At 32.8% G+C, this 19,459-nt stretch overlaps 1 protein-coding gene across 12 annotated transcripts in view; it reads right to left on the bottom strand.

Annotated features, from left to right (window-relative positions):
- The window catches only part of GPHN (gephyrin), a 639,435-nt gene that overhangs the window by 195,482 nt on the left and 424,494 nt on the right, over positions 1–19,459 (bottom strand). For all 12 annotated transcript variants that reach the window (XM_045070686.1, XM_013057196.2, XM_045070696.1 and 9 more), the window contains one exon: positions 10,249–10,383. In XM_045070686.1, coding sequence (XP_044926621.1) covers positions 10,249–10,383 — 135 coding nt within the window. The remainder of the gene's footprint in view (positions 1–10,248; positions 10,384–19,459) is intronic.

Raw genomic sequence — 19,459 nt, 5'->3', positions numbered from 1 at the left:
CACACAGACTTATATTCCTTCCTACTAGTGTCAATAGGAATAATCAGGTCACTGCTCATTATAGTATGGATGATTATAATTTAAAAATGGTTTTTATTGGGGGTGCCTGGGTGGCTCAGTGGGTTAAAGCCTCTGCTTTCAGCTCAGGTCATGATCCCAGGGTTCTGGGATCAAGCTCCGCGTTGGGCTCTCTGGTCAGCAGGGAGCCTGCTTTCCTTCCTCTCTCTCTGCCTACCTCTCTGCCTACTTGTGATCTCTGTCTTTCAAGTAAATTAAAAAAAAAAAAAAGGTTTTTATTGGACTGCAAAATTTGTATTGTTTTAAATTTAAAATAGATTTCTAGTGACAGGATGCATGTTTTTTGATAATTTCTTTGCTGAATTTATTTCTTTTTATAAAATGGCTGTTCTTGCTCTTTAGTTATTTTATTTCATTTTTCCCTATGAGCTTAGAAGAGCTCTTTGGATTATAACACTTTATCTGATAGATTTGTTGCAATTTTTTTTTCTCATATCAACTCCTCTCTAAGGTCTTTGAGAGCAGGGCTAAGAAGTCTATCTACTGCTGTATTCCCAGTTACCCAGCATAGTACTTGAGATAATAGTCCCTAAAAAATATTCATTAAATTATATTTCTGAATTAATGTATTGTTTTGTTTTTAATGAAAGGAAAAAGTAGGGACAGCAGGTGATGCTGAAATTTTGGGCAAGAAAATACATGACCAGTTTTAGGATATATACTATTTTACAATAAAGATCTAGAGATTATGTTAGTTTGGGATATGCTCAGTTGAACTCATGTATTGAACTACGTGAGACATAGCAGTTAATTACATGGATTTGAATCATGGCTCTATCTAATCAACTCCAAAATTAGCTGCAAAAATAATGATGGCCCTTTGTTCAGCTGCTTTTTGCACAAAACACACCTCCCAAAGCATTAAAAATGTATTTATACAAAGCAAAGCTATTAAGCGGAACTGAAAAGTGGTATTCATAATTTCACTATTCCTTGTATTTCTACAATTCTTACTTTCCTCTCTTCCTATAACTTGAATACAACTCCAGTGGAAACCTAGATAAACCAGTATTCCATTTAAAAGAGATGAGCTTGATATGAATGAGAAAGATCTTAAATGAGGTTAGAATGTTTTCAGGTGATGATCTCTACCTCTATGTAGTAGCATGGAATGCAAAAGCTGGGATGAATGGCCTTAATCATTTTATATTAATTAGATACTAATATAATATTAGAGAGAAGGGCTAACTAGAGTGATAATATTTATTCAAGTCAGTGGAGAAACTTATTTCAAAGGAATGATATTATAGGCCTATAAGGGAATTTAGAGGCTGATTAATTTAATACCAGGGTGCTACAGAAATAGAAACTGAAGTCTATTAGCTCTCAAAATTTGTAAGTGGCTGACTGGGGCTGATACTCAATATTGAGTGTCTCATAATGCAATACTTCTACATACTCAATGTTGTTACTTTTTCAAACTACTTTGGATCCATAATTTTTAAATATCTGCTAGTAAATCAGTCAAATACAAATGCTAAACTTGCTTCTTCCATAATATCACTAAACTGAATTAATAGATATGCAAAAATAATCTGTTTTTGGTATTCATATAAATTATAGGAATCAAGGGCCTAAAAGTACTGCATGTACTCTCAGAGGTAGAATTAATACAAGCTGTTAAGTTTAATGTAAAGAAGACTAAAACACTTAACCTCTGGAAGATTATTACACCTTTGTTTTTAAATCTGGGAAATAGGAAATGCCTGAGATATCCAAATAGGGGCTGGCAAAAATACTAGGCTACAACCAAAGAGTAGAATGTCAAACAATAAGTAATAATAACATTGCAGAAGACAATTTTTAAAAATGTAAAGAAGTTCATGACATAGGAAGATGTTTATATCACTAAATGAATAAACTAGATTAAAATATTATATAGTTTAAGAATAATAGCTAACATTTATTGAGCACTTCCTGTATTTCAAACACTGTGATAAGTTATTTGCTTTTTTAAAATTTAAGCTTTAAAACATTCTGTGAGGCAAACAGTATTATTTTTCATTTAGATTAGATAAATAAGATTATAGAGGTAAAGTAACTTTCTAAAAGCCACACATCTAGAAAGTGATAAAGCTGATATTCCTCACCAGGTTTGTCAGACTCTAGAACCTGAGCTCTTAATTACTGTCTTCCCATTATTATCCATTTATATAAAATATTTAAATTTATAGAAAAAAATAACAGACTAATACAAAGCAAAATTTAGATGTTACTATTTATTAAGGGTAGGCATACAGGAACTCTTTTTTTCTTTTTCTTTTTTTGCTGTAAAATAAGTACATATATTACTTTTTTAAAATAAAAAAATACCATGCTACTTACAGACTATCTAAGCTATAAAACTATTAACTCTAAAGCTAATAATTTCTGGTTAGCTATATCTTTTCAGGCTAATCAAAATTCAGGCTAATCAAAATTCATTTGCAAGTTCAGATTTCAGGATAGCAATTTTCCATTTCACAGTTAAGTTATACTCAGCTTCAATGATGAACATAATTCTGTGAACATTCAATAATTAGAAAAGAATCAGGGGAATTCCATTTTTAATTTCCATAATATATAAAGGCAGAGGGGATACCTAATCAGATAAATGAAGAAACAGAAATTAATGTATAATCCTGCATATTTAGCAGAATGTTGCAGAATAACCATTTAAAATAATTTGTAAATTCAAAATTAATAGCTAAAGTATACTGTAATTATCTAATTCCAGTTTTTCAAAGTAGGAAATGCTTTATCATACTGGGTAATACCTTTCTCATTAGAAAAGGATATAAGAGAACCATCCTTTATTTGAAGCCTCAAAAATCTGTTTTGCGGGACACCTGGGTGGCTCAGTTGGTTGGGCAGCTGCCTTCGGCTCAGGTCATGATCCCAGCGTCCTGGGATCGAGTCCCACATCGGGCTCCTTGCTCAGCGGGGAGCCTGCTTCTCCCTCTGCCTCTGCCTGCCATTCTGTCTGCCTGTGCTCTCTCTCTCTGATAAATAAATAAAATCTTAAAAAAAAAAAAATCTGTTTTGCTATCAAGCCAGAGTAAATAACAAAACATACATGTTACAGAGGAGAAAGTAAGCAATAATGAACGAGTGAAAATCAGTTATAACTATAGCAGCCAGACATTTAATGAAAATAAAGAAAAGAGCTTGGAGGGTATACAGAATGCTAGGTGAGTATTTATATGTGTCAGTATTAGCCCAATAATGTCAATCTGATTATTTTAGAAAAAGCTAAAAATTTATATTTTTATTTAAATATCTCACCAAGATTAAGTGTTTCAAGCTAATTAAAAAAAAACCAATTATATCCCTAATAAAATGATCTTCCAACAACTATTCTATGACTTAAGAGAGGGCTCTCTGTAGATTTATTAGGAGACAACATCCTGGGTAAAAATCAGTTGGTACCCAAATATAGAAGTAGCATCACATTAGAAATGAGTAGAGTTTCTCAGAAACTACAAGTTCTGGCTATGTGTCTTCAAAAGACTTAAAGTCTTCTTTCATTTTGAATCAGGGAGGAGAAACTCTTCCCTGCCCTAGAACTAATATGGACCACAGAGTTGGGGTGAGTCATTTGTAATGCTTAAGCATGGTACTGGTGGTCATTTACATAAAGGATATAATCTCTGGACTGAGAATACCAACATAACACTGTCTCAGTGGAAGATAAGATTCAGCATACATATTCCGACCTAGGATATTTTCAAGAAACATAAGCCACTTATTTTGTTGCACTAGTGATAATTTAAGTATGGTCCATGGACCCACGAAGGTCCTTGAGACCTTTTCAGGAGCCCAGAGGCCAGATTATTTTTTTATTTTTATTTTTATCTTTTTAAGATTTTATTTATTTATTTGACAGAGAGAGACACTTCGAGAGAGGAAACATAAGCAGGGGAAGTGGAAGAGGGAGAAGCAGGCTTCCCGCTGAGCAGGGAGCCTGAGGCAGGGCTTGAACCCAGGATCCTGGGATAAGGATCTGAGCCCAAGGCAGACACCTAACAACTGAGCCACCCAGGCGCCCCAAGGCCAGATTATTTTAACAATAGTACTAAGACAGTATTTTCCTTTTTCAGCATATTGACATTTGCACTGATGGCACAAAATCAAAACAGTGGATCCAAACAGTATGAACAGTCATATTATTCACTACTATGTACTAATAGTTAAAACAACCAACAACAACAACCAAAACTAACAGTTTAAAAAAAGAAAAGGTAGTTTCACTTAACATTGTCTTTAATGAAACAGTGAATACTAATTTAATTAAAACTTGTCTCTTTAGTGTGACAAAATGGGAAGTATGAATAAAATACTTCTATTGCATACCAAAGGATGATGGTTTTCTCAAGGAAAAGCACTTCTGCAATTGAGGTGGTATAAACAAAACTAACTAGGTTTTGCACAGCATTATTTTCACTTAAATGAATGAAGAATGACAGACAAACTATGATTATCCAGACTTAGATGTTTGGTAGACATTTTCTCAAAAGTGAATGAAATGAACCTGCCATTTTCAGGAAAACAGGATCTATTGCCTTTTTTTTTTTTGCCAAGCATAAAATTCTAGCTTTAAAGCAAAAATGAGAATTGGGGAAAACACGTATCACCATGAGTTTGAGAGCTTCCAATGCTTTTTCAATCAGCGTGGTAGTTATATCAAAGAACATAATTTTTTGGTATAATATAATGAAATATGTCAACATTTGGAAGAACTTATATTTTCTAAGTGACAACAAATATATTTCAAAACCATGCCTGGTTATAAGATTCATTCAAAGTTCAAAATGGACCAAGAAATTTTAATATATCAGAGTGTAGTGTAGTCTGTGAGAGCATTTTAGATTTCATACTTCAACTAACCTTTAATAAACTATCAATTGTAAATTTTTGGTGTAGTGTCAAAAGAATATCCATGACTATATGAAAATGCTAGTCCTTTTTCTTCTAACTACATAACTGTGTGAAGCGGAATTTGTTTTTTTGTTTTTCCATATTCTTCAACCAAAACATATCACAACAGACCAAAGTACAGAAACAGATGTGAGAATCCAGTTGTATTCTATTAAACCAGACATTAAAACATATTTGGGAAATATAAAATAATGCCATCCTTTTCCAACTTTTGTTTTGTTTTGGAAAATATTATTTTCATTACAATGTTGTTTATTTTAGCATATAAAGGCTTTATTACTCTTATTCTGAAGCAAATAACATTAAAAATTTTTTCAGTTTTAATTTTTGGTACAGGAAATATTGCTAGGCGTGACCCACAGGAGTTATTAAGAGTCTTAATTTTCAAGTGGTCCTGAGACCATTAAATTTGAGAATTGCCAAATTTGACCCATAATGTTGAGACTATTATTGTTCAGTACTCTCCAGATGGGGAGTCCAGAGAATGTACTACTGATATCACTAATTCTGTGCTTTCCAAGCATTTTGGCACTTGTGGATTCTGCATATACAACCCATAAATTTCTATGTTATTAATAGTTGAACAGATTTTGATATACCAATGTTGATATAATTTCAGACAAACGCAAAAGAAACATATTTAAAGTAATCTTACTGATTTTGTTTAGGCTCTTCAAAATAGTAGAAAATAATCTGCAGGGTCCAGATAGTGTTTAACTCTTTATCCAATTTAAATTCCTCTGCTCAAAGGAAAATAATAGAAACCTAGAGTGAAGTCACAATTCTGCATTTTGTTTGAATTAAGATTAGACATTAGTGTATCAACATACCCTTCATTATTAAGTTATTTCAATATATATAGTTTTTAGTAATATCATAACCTTTAGTTTTAGATAGATTGGATTTATATTTTCTTCCTAAGAAGAAAAAAATAACTTGTTGGTTAGTTTGGGTACAAAATTCTATTCTAATCTTTAAGGTACACAGAATATGTGACTGTAGATTACATTTATTTTTAAAGCCAAACCAGATGCTTAATGAATAAAAAGATAATTAAATCGGTCTTTAAAAATTATTCCTTATTTTAACAACATCTACTGGGAATAGTGCATTGATTGAAAAGTTTGGATTTTTTTTTCCTTTTGCTCTGGTTTTTTCCTTTTGCTCTGGTCATTATTCTCTACCCCATGCCTCTTGATTTCAAATAGAGATGCTACTGCCTTTTATAACTGAAAAATCAGCATTCATTTAAGTTGTGAGTCATGTTTACTTTATAAGAGAATTTATCTGTTATAGAATTATTCTTTTAGCAAACAATTTTTGGGAGATTATCACTATGTTAGAATGTGAGTCTTCTAGATATTGCCCACTATTATTTAAAAGGAATCTACATACTCTGACTTTCTTGGATAAGCCACTCTTTTACTTAGGCCAATAAAAGATTTAAATTAAAATTAAAATCTGTTCTTAAAAAATATTCACAGTTTCATAAAGCAAGTGGAGTGAAAAATCATTAGTAATTTCAGTCAGATTTTATTTAAAAAAACTGGTATAAAAGAGAAATGACTTTTCCCTCACATATAATAAAATAATATATCATCATTTCAGCACAACAAATAAATATTGTTGGAGATGATACCATTTAATAAAGAATTGTTTAGAAAAGTTGGTTGTCTTCATTAGATTGCATATTAAAAAGGAAATCCAAATGGTATATTTTATAGATCCTGTTCCCACCATAGCTGATAATCTTAAACAGTAAAAGGACAATCTATGATATTATATTATAGTAAACATATAAATGTGATGTTGAATATTATAAACAAAATAATGTTTAATATTATAGTCGTTGACTTAAAAAAATAGATGCACAAAGGTAAATGAATAAGAAATCTTTTAGCTTAAATACAGCCCAGTTGATAAAAGTGCTTCTGGTGATTATTTCCAGAATATTCTGTACTCTTGGTGATAAATTATGGCATTTATAGGTCATTATAATTTGTAGCTGCCTATTTTGTCTGTTTGTAATAGAAAGAACAATGTCTACTGCTCACCACTGCTTTCCCAGCACTGGCAGAGAGAGGTAAGGACTGCCTTTCTTTATAATCATGAAGTTCAGAAAATTTGAGCAACTTCCTTAAGTTAGTGTGGTTATTAAGCAGAGAAGCCAACATCTGAATCCATGTCTCCTATTATCAAGTGTTCTTTCTACTGATGATCATTCAAAACCATATTGTATTTCCGTTGTAAAGAAAATATATTTGCATATATATTTCTTCACATGATAAACTGCATGTCTAATCTGAAATGTAGAAGAGGATTTCTACGGGGTTTATTAGGTACTAAATTATAAATATCAGCACCAAGATGCAGTAACAGTAACAATGTCAAACTCGTTAGTGTTACAATAATTTTATGCTGGATATAATCCTGGAATGTCTCATATGTATCTCAGATTGAATACATTCAAAACCATAATGTATTAGCTCCTTTCTCTTACCCTCAAAATGAGTTTCTTCTCGTATTATTCCTTAACATAGTTAATAACATCACCCTTTACCCATATCTCAAATTAGAAGCCTGGCATTTGGACTTTCCTGCCCTAAATTTTTATGCTATAAAATAAAAATAAACAATTCACCTAGAATAGATTTAAGTGCTAAAACCTATGGTCCTTGCAATCTGATGCAGTAGGCAAAGGCAAAAAAAAAAAAATATTAAAATAAAAGTGAAGTAATATCTGAAGTTGGATTATGAAGTTACTGGGTTAGGCTTTCATGTAGTAATGAAATTTTAGTCTGAGAGTTCTTGACTGGTGATAATTGGCTTGTGACAACTGTGTTTAAAGTGGTCATTACTAAAAAAATGATACAAAAATAAAGCGGTCATTATTGCTGAATATAATTATCAAAACTTCCATCCAACACAAAGCTTTTGTTTTGCTTTTATTCATCCTTCATATCTCAGGTGAAGTGTTCTCTGATCATCCTATCTAAGTAATGTTTTCCTCCTATTTTCTATCAGTATAACTTTTTCATTTCTGCTTAGCATAAATTTCGATTTAAAACTGTTATGGTGAAATTATAATTATTAGAATGATTTGTTTACCTACCTATTTATTTTAATAAACCATCAACTATACTGTAAACTCCAAGGTCAGAGATTATATCTGTCACTGTTATAGAAACACATATTATAGTATCTAGTTTAGATTTAATTAAGCAGTCTTATAATTTGAGACTTTCAATAGATTAATTTGACTTTCTTCACTTCCTCTAAAAAAAAATCAATATTCAAACTAGTTTTTTATTATATTAGTATTCTGGTTCAGCCTTGGAAGTTTAATTTTAAAAGTACACTGAAGTGCTAATTTTATATTTTAGGTATATATTCTAGGTAAAAATTATCTAGAAGGAAAAGAACCTTATTCCTAGGTAAAAATACAGAAAAAAAAAACCTAGAAAAAAAAAAGATACCAAAATACACTGCTTTATTTGAATTCATTGTTATTTTGAACATCTAAGTGATAACTAAGGAAAAAATATTAAGACAAGCTATTTGTTCTCTTTAAGTTTTGTAATGAGCAAATTAACTTAATAGGTGTTAATATTTTTATTTTTATTTCACTTTAGTAAATTTGGAATGCCAAGTTATTTTAGGATAGCATTTAGTATTTCTTTTATAATTGTGATATAATTACAAAGTTTTAAAAAGGCTCAAGAACTACTATGTTTAATTAAATTTAGCATAGATATTTATGTTCATGGTATATTATTAAGGAAAAGAATACTGTATCTTGAATAGTCCCATTTTCCCAACATTTAGATCTTAATATTTGGTGAATGACTAAACATTTATAGTGGACTAAACTTTTAGCTTTATTTTCCAGACTTCAGAAATGAGTATGGCTTGTTCAGTTGGGATTTAATGTAAACAATAAATTCTTTTGTTTTAAAAATTCAAAAGACATGAATAAGATTCTTCTAACCAATTCAAGTCTTAGAACTCCATGTTTTCATTCAGTTGAAGATGCACCTGAATGGCATTAACATATATTTTATGCCTAGAATGTTCTTATAGTTTTTCTTCATTGAAGACTTAGAACCATAATTCTTTAAACTATATTGGTTATATTTGACACAAATCTAAAAGCGATGATATACAACAGTAACACTGTGAGGACTCTGCTGAGAAGGTTGTACCATGGTATGCAAAAGCAACTGCACTACATATATGAAGAACTGCTTGAGATTACTTTTAAGTTAAGTCCAGTTATAAAATTCTTAAAACTCATGAAAAAGTTGGATTTAACGAAGATAGTTATATAAGTTGTAAATCTGATGACAGAGAAGAAGCCACAGTTTGAAAAGTTACCTATAGATCCCTTGAATAAATTTAGTGTACAGCTGATATCTAATACCATATCTTGTTAAATAAGAAGGAATGTCACTGTTAATCTTTTTCATGTTAATATTGGATCCATCATATAGAAAACTTGAAAACACAAATGACTAACTTAACCAGGAAAGGGACATTACAAAAGAAAGAAGTTACAGCCACAATTATATCTGCTACTTAATTTATCATACGTCAAGATGTGAGGCAGCAAATAAATGTCTAATCCTCTTTAACTCCCACACATGATTCAGTACTTGAGAAAAATTATAAGAAATAAATACTAAAAAATTTCCTTCCTCCCCCAAAGGTTGGCATTAAAACTTTCCTTCTAATCAATTTAGATTTGTTTCCAAATATTAGGCAGCAACATTCCAAGTTGATTATGTTTGAAAAAATTTGGAATGATACTAGAGCAGGGAGCTACCCCAGCCTGGACAAGCTAAAAAAAAAAAAAAAAAAAAAAAAAATTTCTTTTGGTGACATTTTTTTATTTTGTTAATCTTACTTTTTATCAGCCAGAAATGCATTCATCCTTTGCATAAACAAATAACTTCACATCTATACTGATGAGTATGCTAAAAAATAACAAGTCTAAAACAAAGAAACAGGAGCTACAGAAAATACCTGTAGCTGTGATGTAGGAGTAGACATTTTACATGAAATTTCTATTGTCTTACTGTTGGCCTAATTTGAGAATCTGTGAAACGGTAAGTGGTAATTATCTTATAGTCCGTTCATTTTTTCATTGCATTATCTTGCATGCAATCCAACCTTGACAAGTAGAGGGAAATATTGGTTAAACTTCCCAGACTCGTATAGTAGGACAAGTTTAAGGTGCCAAGGAACTGTACCTACTTTTGGTGTTGGGCAGGAAGCTGTAGAAAGGCGAGATGTAGCCTGAGCACGAGGCGATTCTGAAGGAGTAGTGCTGAGGGAAGCAGTGTCTCGTGGGAGCACCTGAACGCCACGAGATATGATGGAGTCTGGAATCTGAACAAGAAAAACAAGGACAGTTTAATGTTCTGAAAATATCAACAATATTAAAATCTACTTTCTTTCTTTCTTTCTTTCTTTATTTTTGGGGGGCATTCTTTGCTGAGTAGCTCTCATATATTTGGTCTCACTCACTGTTAAGTATAAATGCATCCAACAATTTGGGATAGGAGAGAAAACTTCAGTTTTAAAATACTTCCTCTTGCCAAATAGTATTTCATGACACTTTTTTATGAGAGGCAGTCTAGCATTGTAGTTAAGGAGTTAAGTGCTGGGGCACCTGGGTGGCTCAGTGGATTAAAGCCTCTGCCTTCCACTCAGGTCATGATCCCAGGTTCCTGGAATCGAGCCCCGCATTGGGCTCTCTGCTTAGCAGGGAGCCTGCTTCCCCCTCTCTCTGCCTCTCTGGCTACTTGTGATCTTTGTCTGTCAAATAAATAAATAAAATCTTAAAAAAAAAAAAAAAGCGAAGTATTCAGCATTCATGTACTGGCTCTGCCATTTAATACTTACTTAAATCCAAGATTCATTGTTTATGTATAACACCCAGAGCTCCATGCAATACATGACCTCCTTAATAACCACCACCAGGCTCACCCCCCCACCCCCCTCTAAAACCCTCAGTTTGTTTCTTGGAGTCCACAGTCTCTCATGGTTCATCTCCCCCTCTAATTCACTTTTCCTTTCCTTCAAAAACTAATGATATATTTTATGGTGACTAACATAACACAGTAAAAAAGAGAAAAATTTAATTTCTAGATATTTTCCATTTTCCTTTCAGATTCTCCACTCTTCATCCTCTTGACTCTAAGTTGACTTGTACAGATAGAATCAACAGGCTACTCTGTGCTCTCTAGTTTCTAGTTGGGCTCAACCAGTGCCAGGAAACCGAAAGGTTAGAAGAGAGTAGGGTCTGATCTTTATTCTCCTGGCTCCTTCTCTACCAGGTTACCACAGGTTGGCTAAGTCACAGCTCCCGGTCAGGTTGGCTCAGTCAGAACCCCTGGTCACCTGATGGGCTTGCAGCTCTTTTCTGGATTTCAGTAGCAGTTCCCTCCCTTTGCCCCATTAGGACTAGGGATACTGATGGTTCCCAGTATTACTAGTCCCACGGCACTGCATTGTGTCTTGCTGTTTTCTCTAAAATCTGCCCAAACCTTTGTAAACACTTTAGTTCCTTATTAAAACTCTTCTTAATTATCCATTTAACTATGCTATGACTTCTTTGAGGACCCTGATGGTTCTGCTTTTTAAATCACCATTTCCTTTACCTAAAAAAAAAAAAAAAAATTAAGATAACAATAGCATCTACCTCACTGGATTACTGTTGAGGATTAAATAAGATGATGCATATAAACTATCTAGCACTACAAAGTATTAAATACTCAATAAATATTGACTATTACTACTGATATTATTATATTATACCTATCAACATGGTAAAAATCGACATAATTGAGTATCACTATTCTAAAAATATATGAACATAAGGACTAATAATGTGATTATTAATTTTAAAAATTATTATTTATGTTGATTATAAAATTATTATTTCAGGATATGTATAATTTAGTTCTTGTTCTGGGCTAATACTAATGGGTTTAGGTTTTCTAATCTCAAAATGAGAATCTGACCACTTTTAAGTTTTGAACACAGAGGGGACACACACAGGAGGGATAAAAAGATAAACAATTAAAATTCAACTGTAAATATCACTTACTATGTGAAAACAAGGAAGCAGCAACCAGACTTTATGACTAGAAAGGTGCTCTTGGTCTCAGGTATCATCTGTTTTCTCACAAATTTTCATAGAAGCTCTTTTATTTTGTTTCCATAACAATATCCTCATTATCAATGGTATTGTTACCATTTTATGGCCTAACAATTTATGTAACTTATAAGTAGTATTACCATACTTAGGGTGAATAGCAGTGGGAATTCTGAGAAGAAAAACTGCTCACCTGCTAGCACATTTGAGTACTGAATTGAGATAAATCATGTAAAGAAATGGAGGTAGATAGTCTAATTTAAAAGAGCCACATGTTGCCATTAATGTCTAGTTAAAAAAAAAAAAAGGCCATGTATTGGGAAAAAAAGTCAAAGAAAGCTCCTATTATACTTCACGTGACACCATGCCCCTCTAGTTCATAGCAATTTCCACAGTTATACTACATTTATATGTGTGACAGTTTGATCAACATCTATCTCCCATACTAGAATGCTGTCATGATGAAACCATGCTTTTGCTAGTATTTTATGTCCAATACCCAAGAAAGCACACGCACAAAGTAGTATGTATGTATGATATATAGATTTTCAGACTTGCAAACACGTACATATACTACCCATCTTTCTCTCTGTGTATGAATGTAAACAGGAGAGCAGGATATTTCAGGGGAAAGATAAGCTTAAATTTGAAGTACATTCTTTGAGGCTAATACTTGGAGATACCCAATGAGCAATTAGAAATATGAGCCTGGAGCACAGGAAAAATTTATGGATTGGATATTTACTTTGGGAATTATCAATGGAAGTGAATGTTTCAGTCATGCAGTGTCTCAGATCATTCAAGAACAGTATGTATAGGAACAAAAGATGATGGTTGATAATTCTAGGTGAGCTCCATATTACAGGCTTAAAAGAAGAAAAAATTAAGGGGAAAAACAATCTGTAAATGAAAAAACAGTACATCCTATTTTTGCTATGTTGAACAATCAGGATTTAAATCTATCACACTGGATCAATTATTAAATAGCATATCTTTTCACTTTCAAAAGTACTTCACTTTGGAAGATAAATTATTTAGTTTTCATATATTTAAGAAACTGTTAGACACAAAAGAGGAAAATCAAGACAGAGTGAACATAAGGGAAGGGAAAAGAGAAGAAACTTTCAAGGAGATGTTATAAAATATCAACTATGGAGAGAGGATAAGTAGGGTGAGACTTGAAAAAAAGGCATTGAGAACTGAAAAGACTCCACCAAAAAAACTGCTAGAATTCAGTAAAGTTGCAGGAATAAAATGAATGTACAGAAATCTGTTGCATTTCTACACACCAAAAAGAAGCAGCAGAAAGAGAAATGAAGGACTCAATCCCATTTGTAATTGTACCCCAAACAATAAGATACCTAGTATTAAGATGAACCAAAGAAATGAAAGACATGTACTCTGAAAACTATAAAACATTGGTGAAGAAAACTGAAGATAACACAAACAAATGGAAAAACATTCCCTGCTCATGGATTGGAAGAACAAATATTACTAACATGTCTATACAATCCAAAGCAATCTACACATCCAATGCAATCCCTATCAAATTACTAACAATATTTTTCACAGAGCTACAACAATGAATCCTAAAATTTGGGGCACCTGGGTGGCTCAGAGGGTTAAGCATCTACCTTTGGCTCAGGTCATGGTCCCAGGGTCCTCAGATTGAGCCCCATATCGGGCTCTCTGCTCAGTGAGGAGCCTGTTTCTCTCTCTCTCTGCCTGCCTCTCTGCCTATCTGTGATTTCTTTCTGTCAAATAAATAAATAAATGAAGTCTTAAAAAAATCCTAAAATTTATATGGAACCATAAAAGACCCCAAATAGCCAAAGCAACCTAGAAAAGGCAAAGCAAAGCTGGAGGCCACACAATTCAAGACTTCAAGTTATATCACAAAGTTATAGTGACCAAAACTGTATGGTACTGGCAAAGAAATAGATACATAGATAAAAGGAACAGAATAGAAAACCCAGAAATGAATTCATATCTATATGGTCAATTAGTCTTCAACAAAGCAGGAAAGACTATCCAATGGGAAAAAGAGAGCCTCTTCAACAAATAGTGTTGGGAAAGCTGGAGAGCAACATGAAAAACAATGAAGCATAAACAATGAATTCTAGAACACTGAAAATAAATAAAAATAAATAAATAAACAAAAATTAAAAAAAAAGAAAAACAATGAAACTGTACTAATTTCTTACTCCATACAAAAAAATAAACTTAAAATGGACTAAAGACCTAAATGTGAGACTTGAAACCATAAAAATCCTGGAAGAGAACACAGGCAGTAACCGTTTTGACATCAGCGGTAGCAACTTCTTTCTAGATATGATTCCAAAGCAAGGGAAAAAAAAGCAAAAATAAACCACTGGGACCTCATTAAAAAAAAAAAAAAGTTTCTGAATAGTGAAGGAAACAACAAACAAACCAAAATGGCAACCTACAGAATGCAGATGTTTGCAAATGACATATCTGACAAAGGGTTAGTATCCCAAAACTATAAAGAATGTATAAAACTCAACACCCCAAGAACAAATAATGCAATTAAAAATGGGCAAAGACATGAATAGACATTTTTCCAAAGAAGATATGCAGATGGACAACAGATACATGAAAAGATACTCCACTTCATCAGGGAAATGCAAATCAAAACCACAATGAGATATCACCTCACACCTCTCAGAAGAGCTAAAATCATCAAAAAGAAACAACAGGTGTTGGCGAGGATGTAGAGGGATGGAAATCCTCTTACACTGTCAGTGAGAATGAAAATTGGTACAGCGATTCTGGGAAATGGTATGGTGGTCCCTCAAAAAGTTAAAAATAGAACTACTCTACAATATAACAATTGCAGTACTAGGTATTTAGCCAAAGAATACAAAAATACTAAAAGGCTTACATGTACCCTGATGTTTATAACAGCATTATCTACAACAGTCTAATTATAGAAGTAGTCCAATGTCCATCAATTGATGAATGGATAAAAAAGGTGTGGTACACACACACACACACAATGGAATATTACTTAGCCATAAAAAAGAATGAAATCTTGCCATTTGCAATGATGTGGATGAAGACAGATAGTATTATGCTAAGTGAAATAAGTCAGAGAAAGACAAATACCATACGATTTCACTCATATGTGAAATTTAAGAAACAAATCAAATGAGCAAAGGGGAAAAAAAAAGAGATGGAGGCTAACCATGAAACAGACTCTTAATTATAGAGAACATACTGATGGTTAACAGATGGAGGTTAAGTGGGCAGACGGATGGGTAAAATATCTGATGGGGATTAAGTAGTGTACTTGCTGTGATGAGCACTGGATATTGTATGGAACTACTGAATTACTATATTGTACATCTCAAACTAATATTACACTGCATGTTAATCAACTAGAATTTAAATAAAAATCTTCAAAAAAGCCATTTGATCTGGCAATTAAAGAAGTTACTAGTAGAGTAAAAAGGGCAGAAGTGAGTTGAGGAAGTGAGTGGGATGATAAAGCAGGGTAATTAGTAAGAAAAGAAGGGAGTCATTCACTATTTTTCCTTCCTTTGGCCCTTGAAGTGAAGACCTATTAATGAGAAAAATGGGGAAATATAAGTGGGAAAAAGAAGTTTAGGAGAGTTATCAATATTGGATATATGCATTGGTGAATAAACAGGGAGGATAACTAAAGATTAGGGGAAAGAATTATCAACAATGTGGATCCAGTTAATATTGGCAACCATAAATTTGCAACTTCATTAAGTAGCCTAGGAATAAAAATTTTCCACCTTTTCAAAAAATAAACTTACACAAAAGATGAAGACTTAGAAATTCTTTGCAAATATATGGTTGTGAAAGCTGCTGAAATAGATGAGATCCTAAAGGTACATATAGATAAAATTTAACAAGCCATAAAAAGGGAAAAAGAACAAGATGGAGGTAGTTAATAGTTGTCTGAGAGACAGCTATTTCATTATTTGATGAAGATAGATACCTGATGACAAAAGGTAAAAAAAAAAAAAAAAAAATTGGAGGTAAGGAAATGGAGGCAGTGAAAATGGATTACTCAGCTGATGGGCATTTGTACTGTTTCTATTTTCTGGGGATACTATAAACAATGTTACTATGGACATTCTAGTATTATCATGTGTCCTACATGCATTAATTTTAGGATATATATATATATATATATATATATATATATATATAAATATATATATATATTTATTTATTCAGGAACAGACAGAATTGCAGGTTATTGTGTAGCCATACCCTTTTACAGATTTCCAAATTGGTTAAGCCAATTTATATGTCTGTCAAAAGAAAATGGTGATAGTTCTTCTTACTCTAAAACACATCTCTATCTAATATTGTCAATATAAGCAATTTTTAAATGTCTGATAGTAGTAATTTGTTTTAATGTTCCTTTCCCCAACTGCTAAAGAGAAAAAGCACATTTTATATGTTTATCAGGCATTTAGATGTTCTTTTTTTTTTTTTTTTTAATAAAGCCCCTGTTTAAATCTTTTTGGCCAAATTTTCCCTTATTGGGTTGTCCTCTTTTTACTGAATTGTTATTTTTTAGAACATATTCTGGATATCTAGTCCTTTATCAGTTTTATATGGTGAAAACATCTATTCCTCTTCTGTAGCTTACTGTCTTACTTAATCATGTCTTATGGCTAAAAGAATATTTTAATTTAGTTAAATCTATCAATATTTTCCTTTATAGTTAGTGGGTTTTGTATCTTAAGAGGAATCCAATGGAAGTGGCACAGAAAGAATTGCCAAAAGTCGATCACTCCAAGAAAGAGGTAACTAAACTAGCAAAAATGGTCAGAGTCAACTTTACCAGAAATCTATAAACCAAAAATTTATAGCAACCAGGTGAATGCTTAATCAAGAACAAACAAACAAAAAACAAAAAACAAAAACAAAAGCAAACAAAAAAACCCAACCCAAAACAACTATTCCTCCACCAAACAACTCAGTGGCACACTTGAAGACACAGCCCACATTCCTGATAAGCATTCTTAGTACTGGAGGGAGAACAAACCTTATTCTCAAGAATTGCAGTTCTTTGTTTCAATATGTTCAGTGGCTTAATGAAGGACACATAGGGTTTGCTTTTATTTCCCCTAACCTGGAACTTTCCTTGGGCTTCTGCAGCTAACCAGAAGGTGGTATTATTCTAAAATATAAAGGCAAATATATTAGCTACTGCTCTCTGGGCATGGGATGACAGTTGGGATAAAGAGTAGATTTACTTGGAAACTTGGAAGGAAAGGCTATGTAATAAAATGCTTTCAGGCATAGGGACTTTGAAAAGTCTATTCCTGGGAATCTAAAGGTTCATGTTTATGCTCAGGGTTAGCCACATCCTCAGAAGACTTTACCTAATCTTTCAACTCTTGCTGAACTTCAGAGTCTGCAAAAGCAGGAAGTGAGGGCTAAGAGCTGTAAACTGGCTCAGTGTCAAAGGTATGCCCTGATACATACAAAGAGTCCAAGTACAAAGAATAAGAGATGTTCTTTTTCTGTACACTTGTACAGAAAATGTACATTATTTTCCTCATTAAGGAAATCTCTGTTGAATCACTAGCTGACCACATAGCTAATGGAACAGAGACTTCAGTAACCAATAATTAATAACAGCCCTGACAACAAAAGTTAACCAACAAATCAAAAACAGTAATTATGACAAAGAGCAAAATAAATCACTCCAGGGAGGGAGAAGAATCTAAGTTCCAGAGTTTCCCTTATAATATTCAATATGTCCAGTTTGCAACAAAAATTATAAGCTATGCAAAGAAGTAAGAAAGTGTGGCCCATATATAGAAAAAAAAAGAGCTATAAATAGAAACTATTTCTGAGAAAGCTCAAACACTAGGCTGACTACTGAAAATCTTTAAATCAACTATTTATTTTTTCAAGATTATTTTAGCTACTTGGGGTCTTTTGTGGGTCCCTATAAATTTTAGGATTGTTTACCCAAGGATACAAAAATACTGATTTGAAGGGACAGATGCACCCCAATAGCAGCCTTATCAACAAGAGCCAAATTATGGAAAGAGTCCAAATGTCCATCAGTGGATGAAAGGATAAAGATGTGGTACATATACAATGGAATACTACTCAAGACATCTGAAAGAAAGAAATCTTGCCATTTGCAACAATGTGGATGGAGCTACAGTATACTATGCTAAGCAAAATAGGTCAATGAGAAAAAGAGAAATACCATATGATTTTACTCATATGTAGAATTTAAGAAACAAAGCAGATGAACATAAGGGAAGGGAAAAGAAAGGGAAATAAATAAAAAGAGACTCTTAACTATAGAGATCAATCTGAGGGTTGATGGAAGGAGATGGGTAGAGGATGGGCTTAATGGATGATGGGTATTAAGGAGGGCACTTGTTGTGATGAGCACTGGGTATTATATGTAAGTGATAAATTACCAAATTTTACTCCTGAAATCAATATTAATTTATATGTTAATTAGAATTTAAACAAAAACTTAAAATGAAAAAAAACATCAACTATTTAAAATATTTTGAAAGAGCCAAAGAAAATGATGGACAAAGAACTAAACAAAGCACAAGAAAGATGTCTCACCAATGAGGAACAGCATAAAGAGATAGAAATAATAAAAAGGAAACAAATGGAAATTCTAAAGTTGAAAAGATAGCTGACTCTTGAACAATGCAGGGGTTAAGGATGCCAACCCTCTGTGCAGTCAAAAAATCTGTGTATAACTTTTGACTCCCTAAAATGTAACTTCTAATAACCTACTGTTGATTGGAAGCTTTACCAATAAGCAGTCGACTAACATATATTTCATATATGTATTAGATATTGTATTCTTAAAATAAAGTAAGCTAAAGAGAAAATGTTATTAAGAAAATCATAAGGAGGGGCGCCTGGGTGGCTCAGTGGGTTAAGCCGCTGCCTTCGGCTGAGGTCATGATCTCGGGGTCCCGGGATCGAGTCCCGCATCGGGCTTTCTCTGCTCAGCAGGAAGCCTGCTTCCTCCTCTCTCTCTCTGCCCACTTGTGATTTCTGTCAAAATAAATAAATAAAATCTTAAAAAAAAAAAAAGAAAATCATAAGGAAAAAGAAGCTAAAAAAAGGAAATCATAAGTAAACTACATTTACAGTACTATACTATGTCTATTGAAAAAAATGCACATATAAGTGGACCCACACAGTTCAAACCTGTGTTGTTTGAGGTTAAACCATAAAACTAAAATAAAAAATTCTCTAGATGGATTCAGCAGCATATTTGAGCAAGCAGAAGAAAGGATTAGTGAC

Source organism: Mustela putorius, unplaced genomic scaffold (genome assembly GCF_011764305.1).
Source record: "Mustela putorius furo isolate JIRA1106 unplaced genomic scaffold, ASM1176430v1.1 tig00000129_pilon_pilon_pilon, whole genome shotgun sequence".
Lineage (NCBI taxonomy): Eukaryota > Metazoa > Chordata > Mammalia > Carnivora > Mustelidae > Mustela > Mustela putorius.
This window is presented reverse-complemented; position numbering and strand designations above follow the sequence as displayed.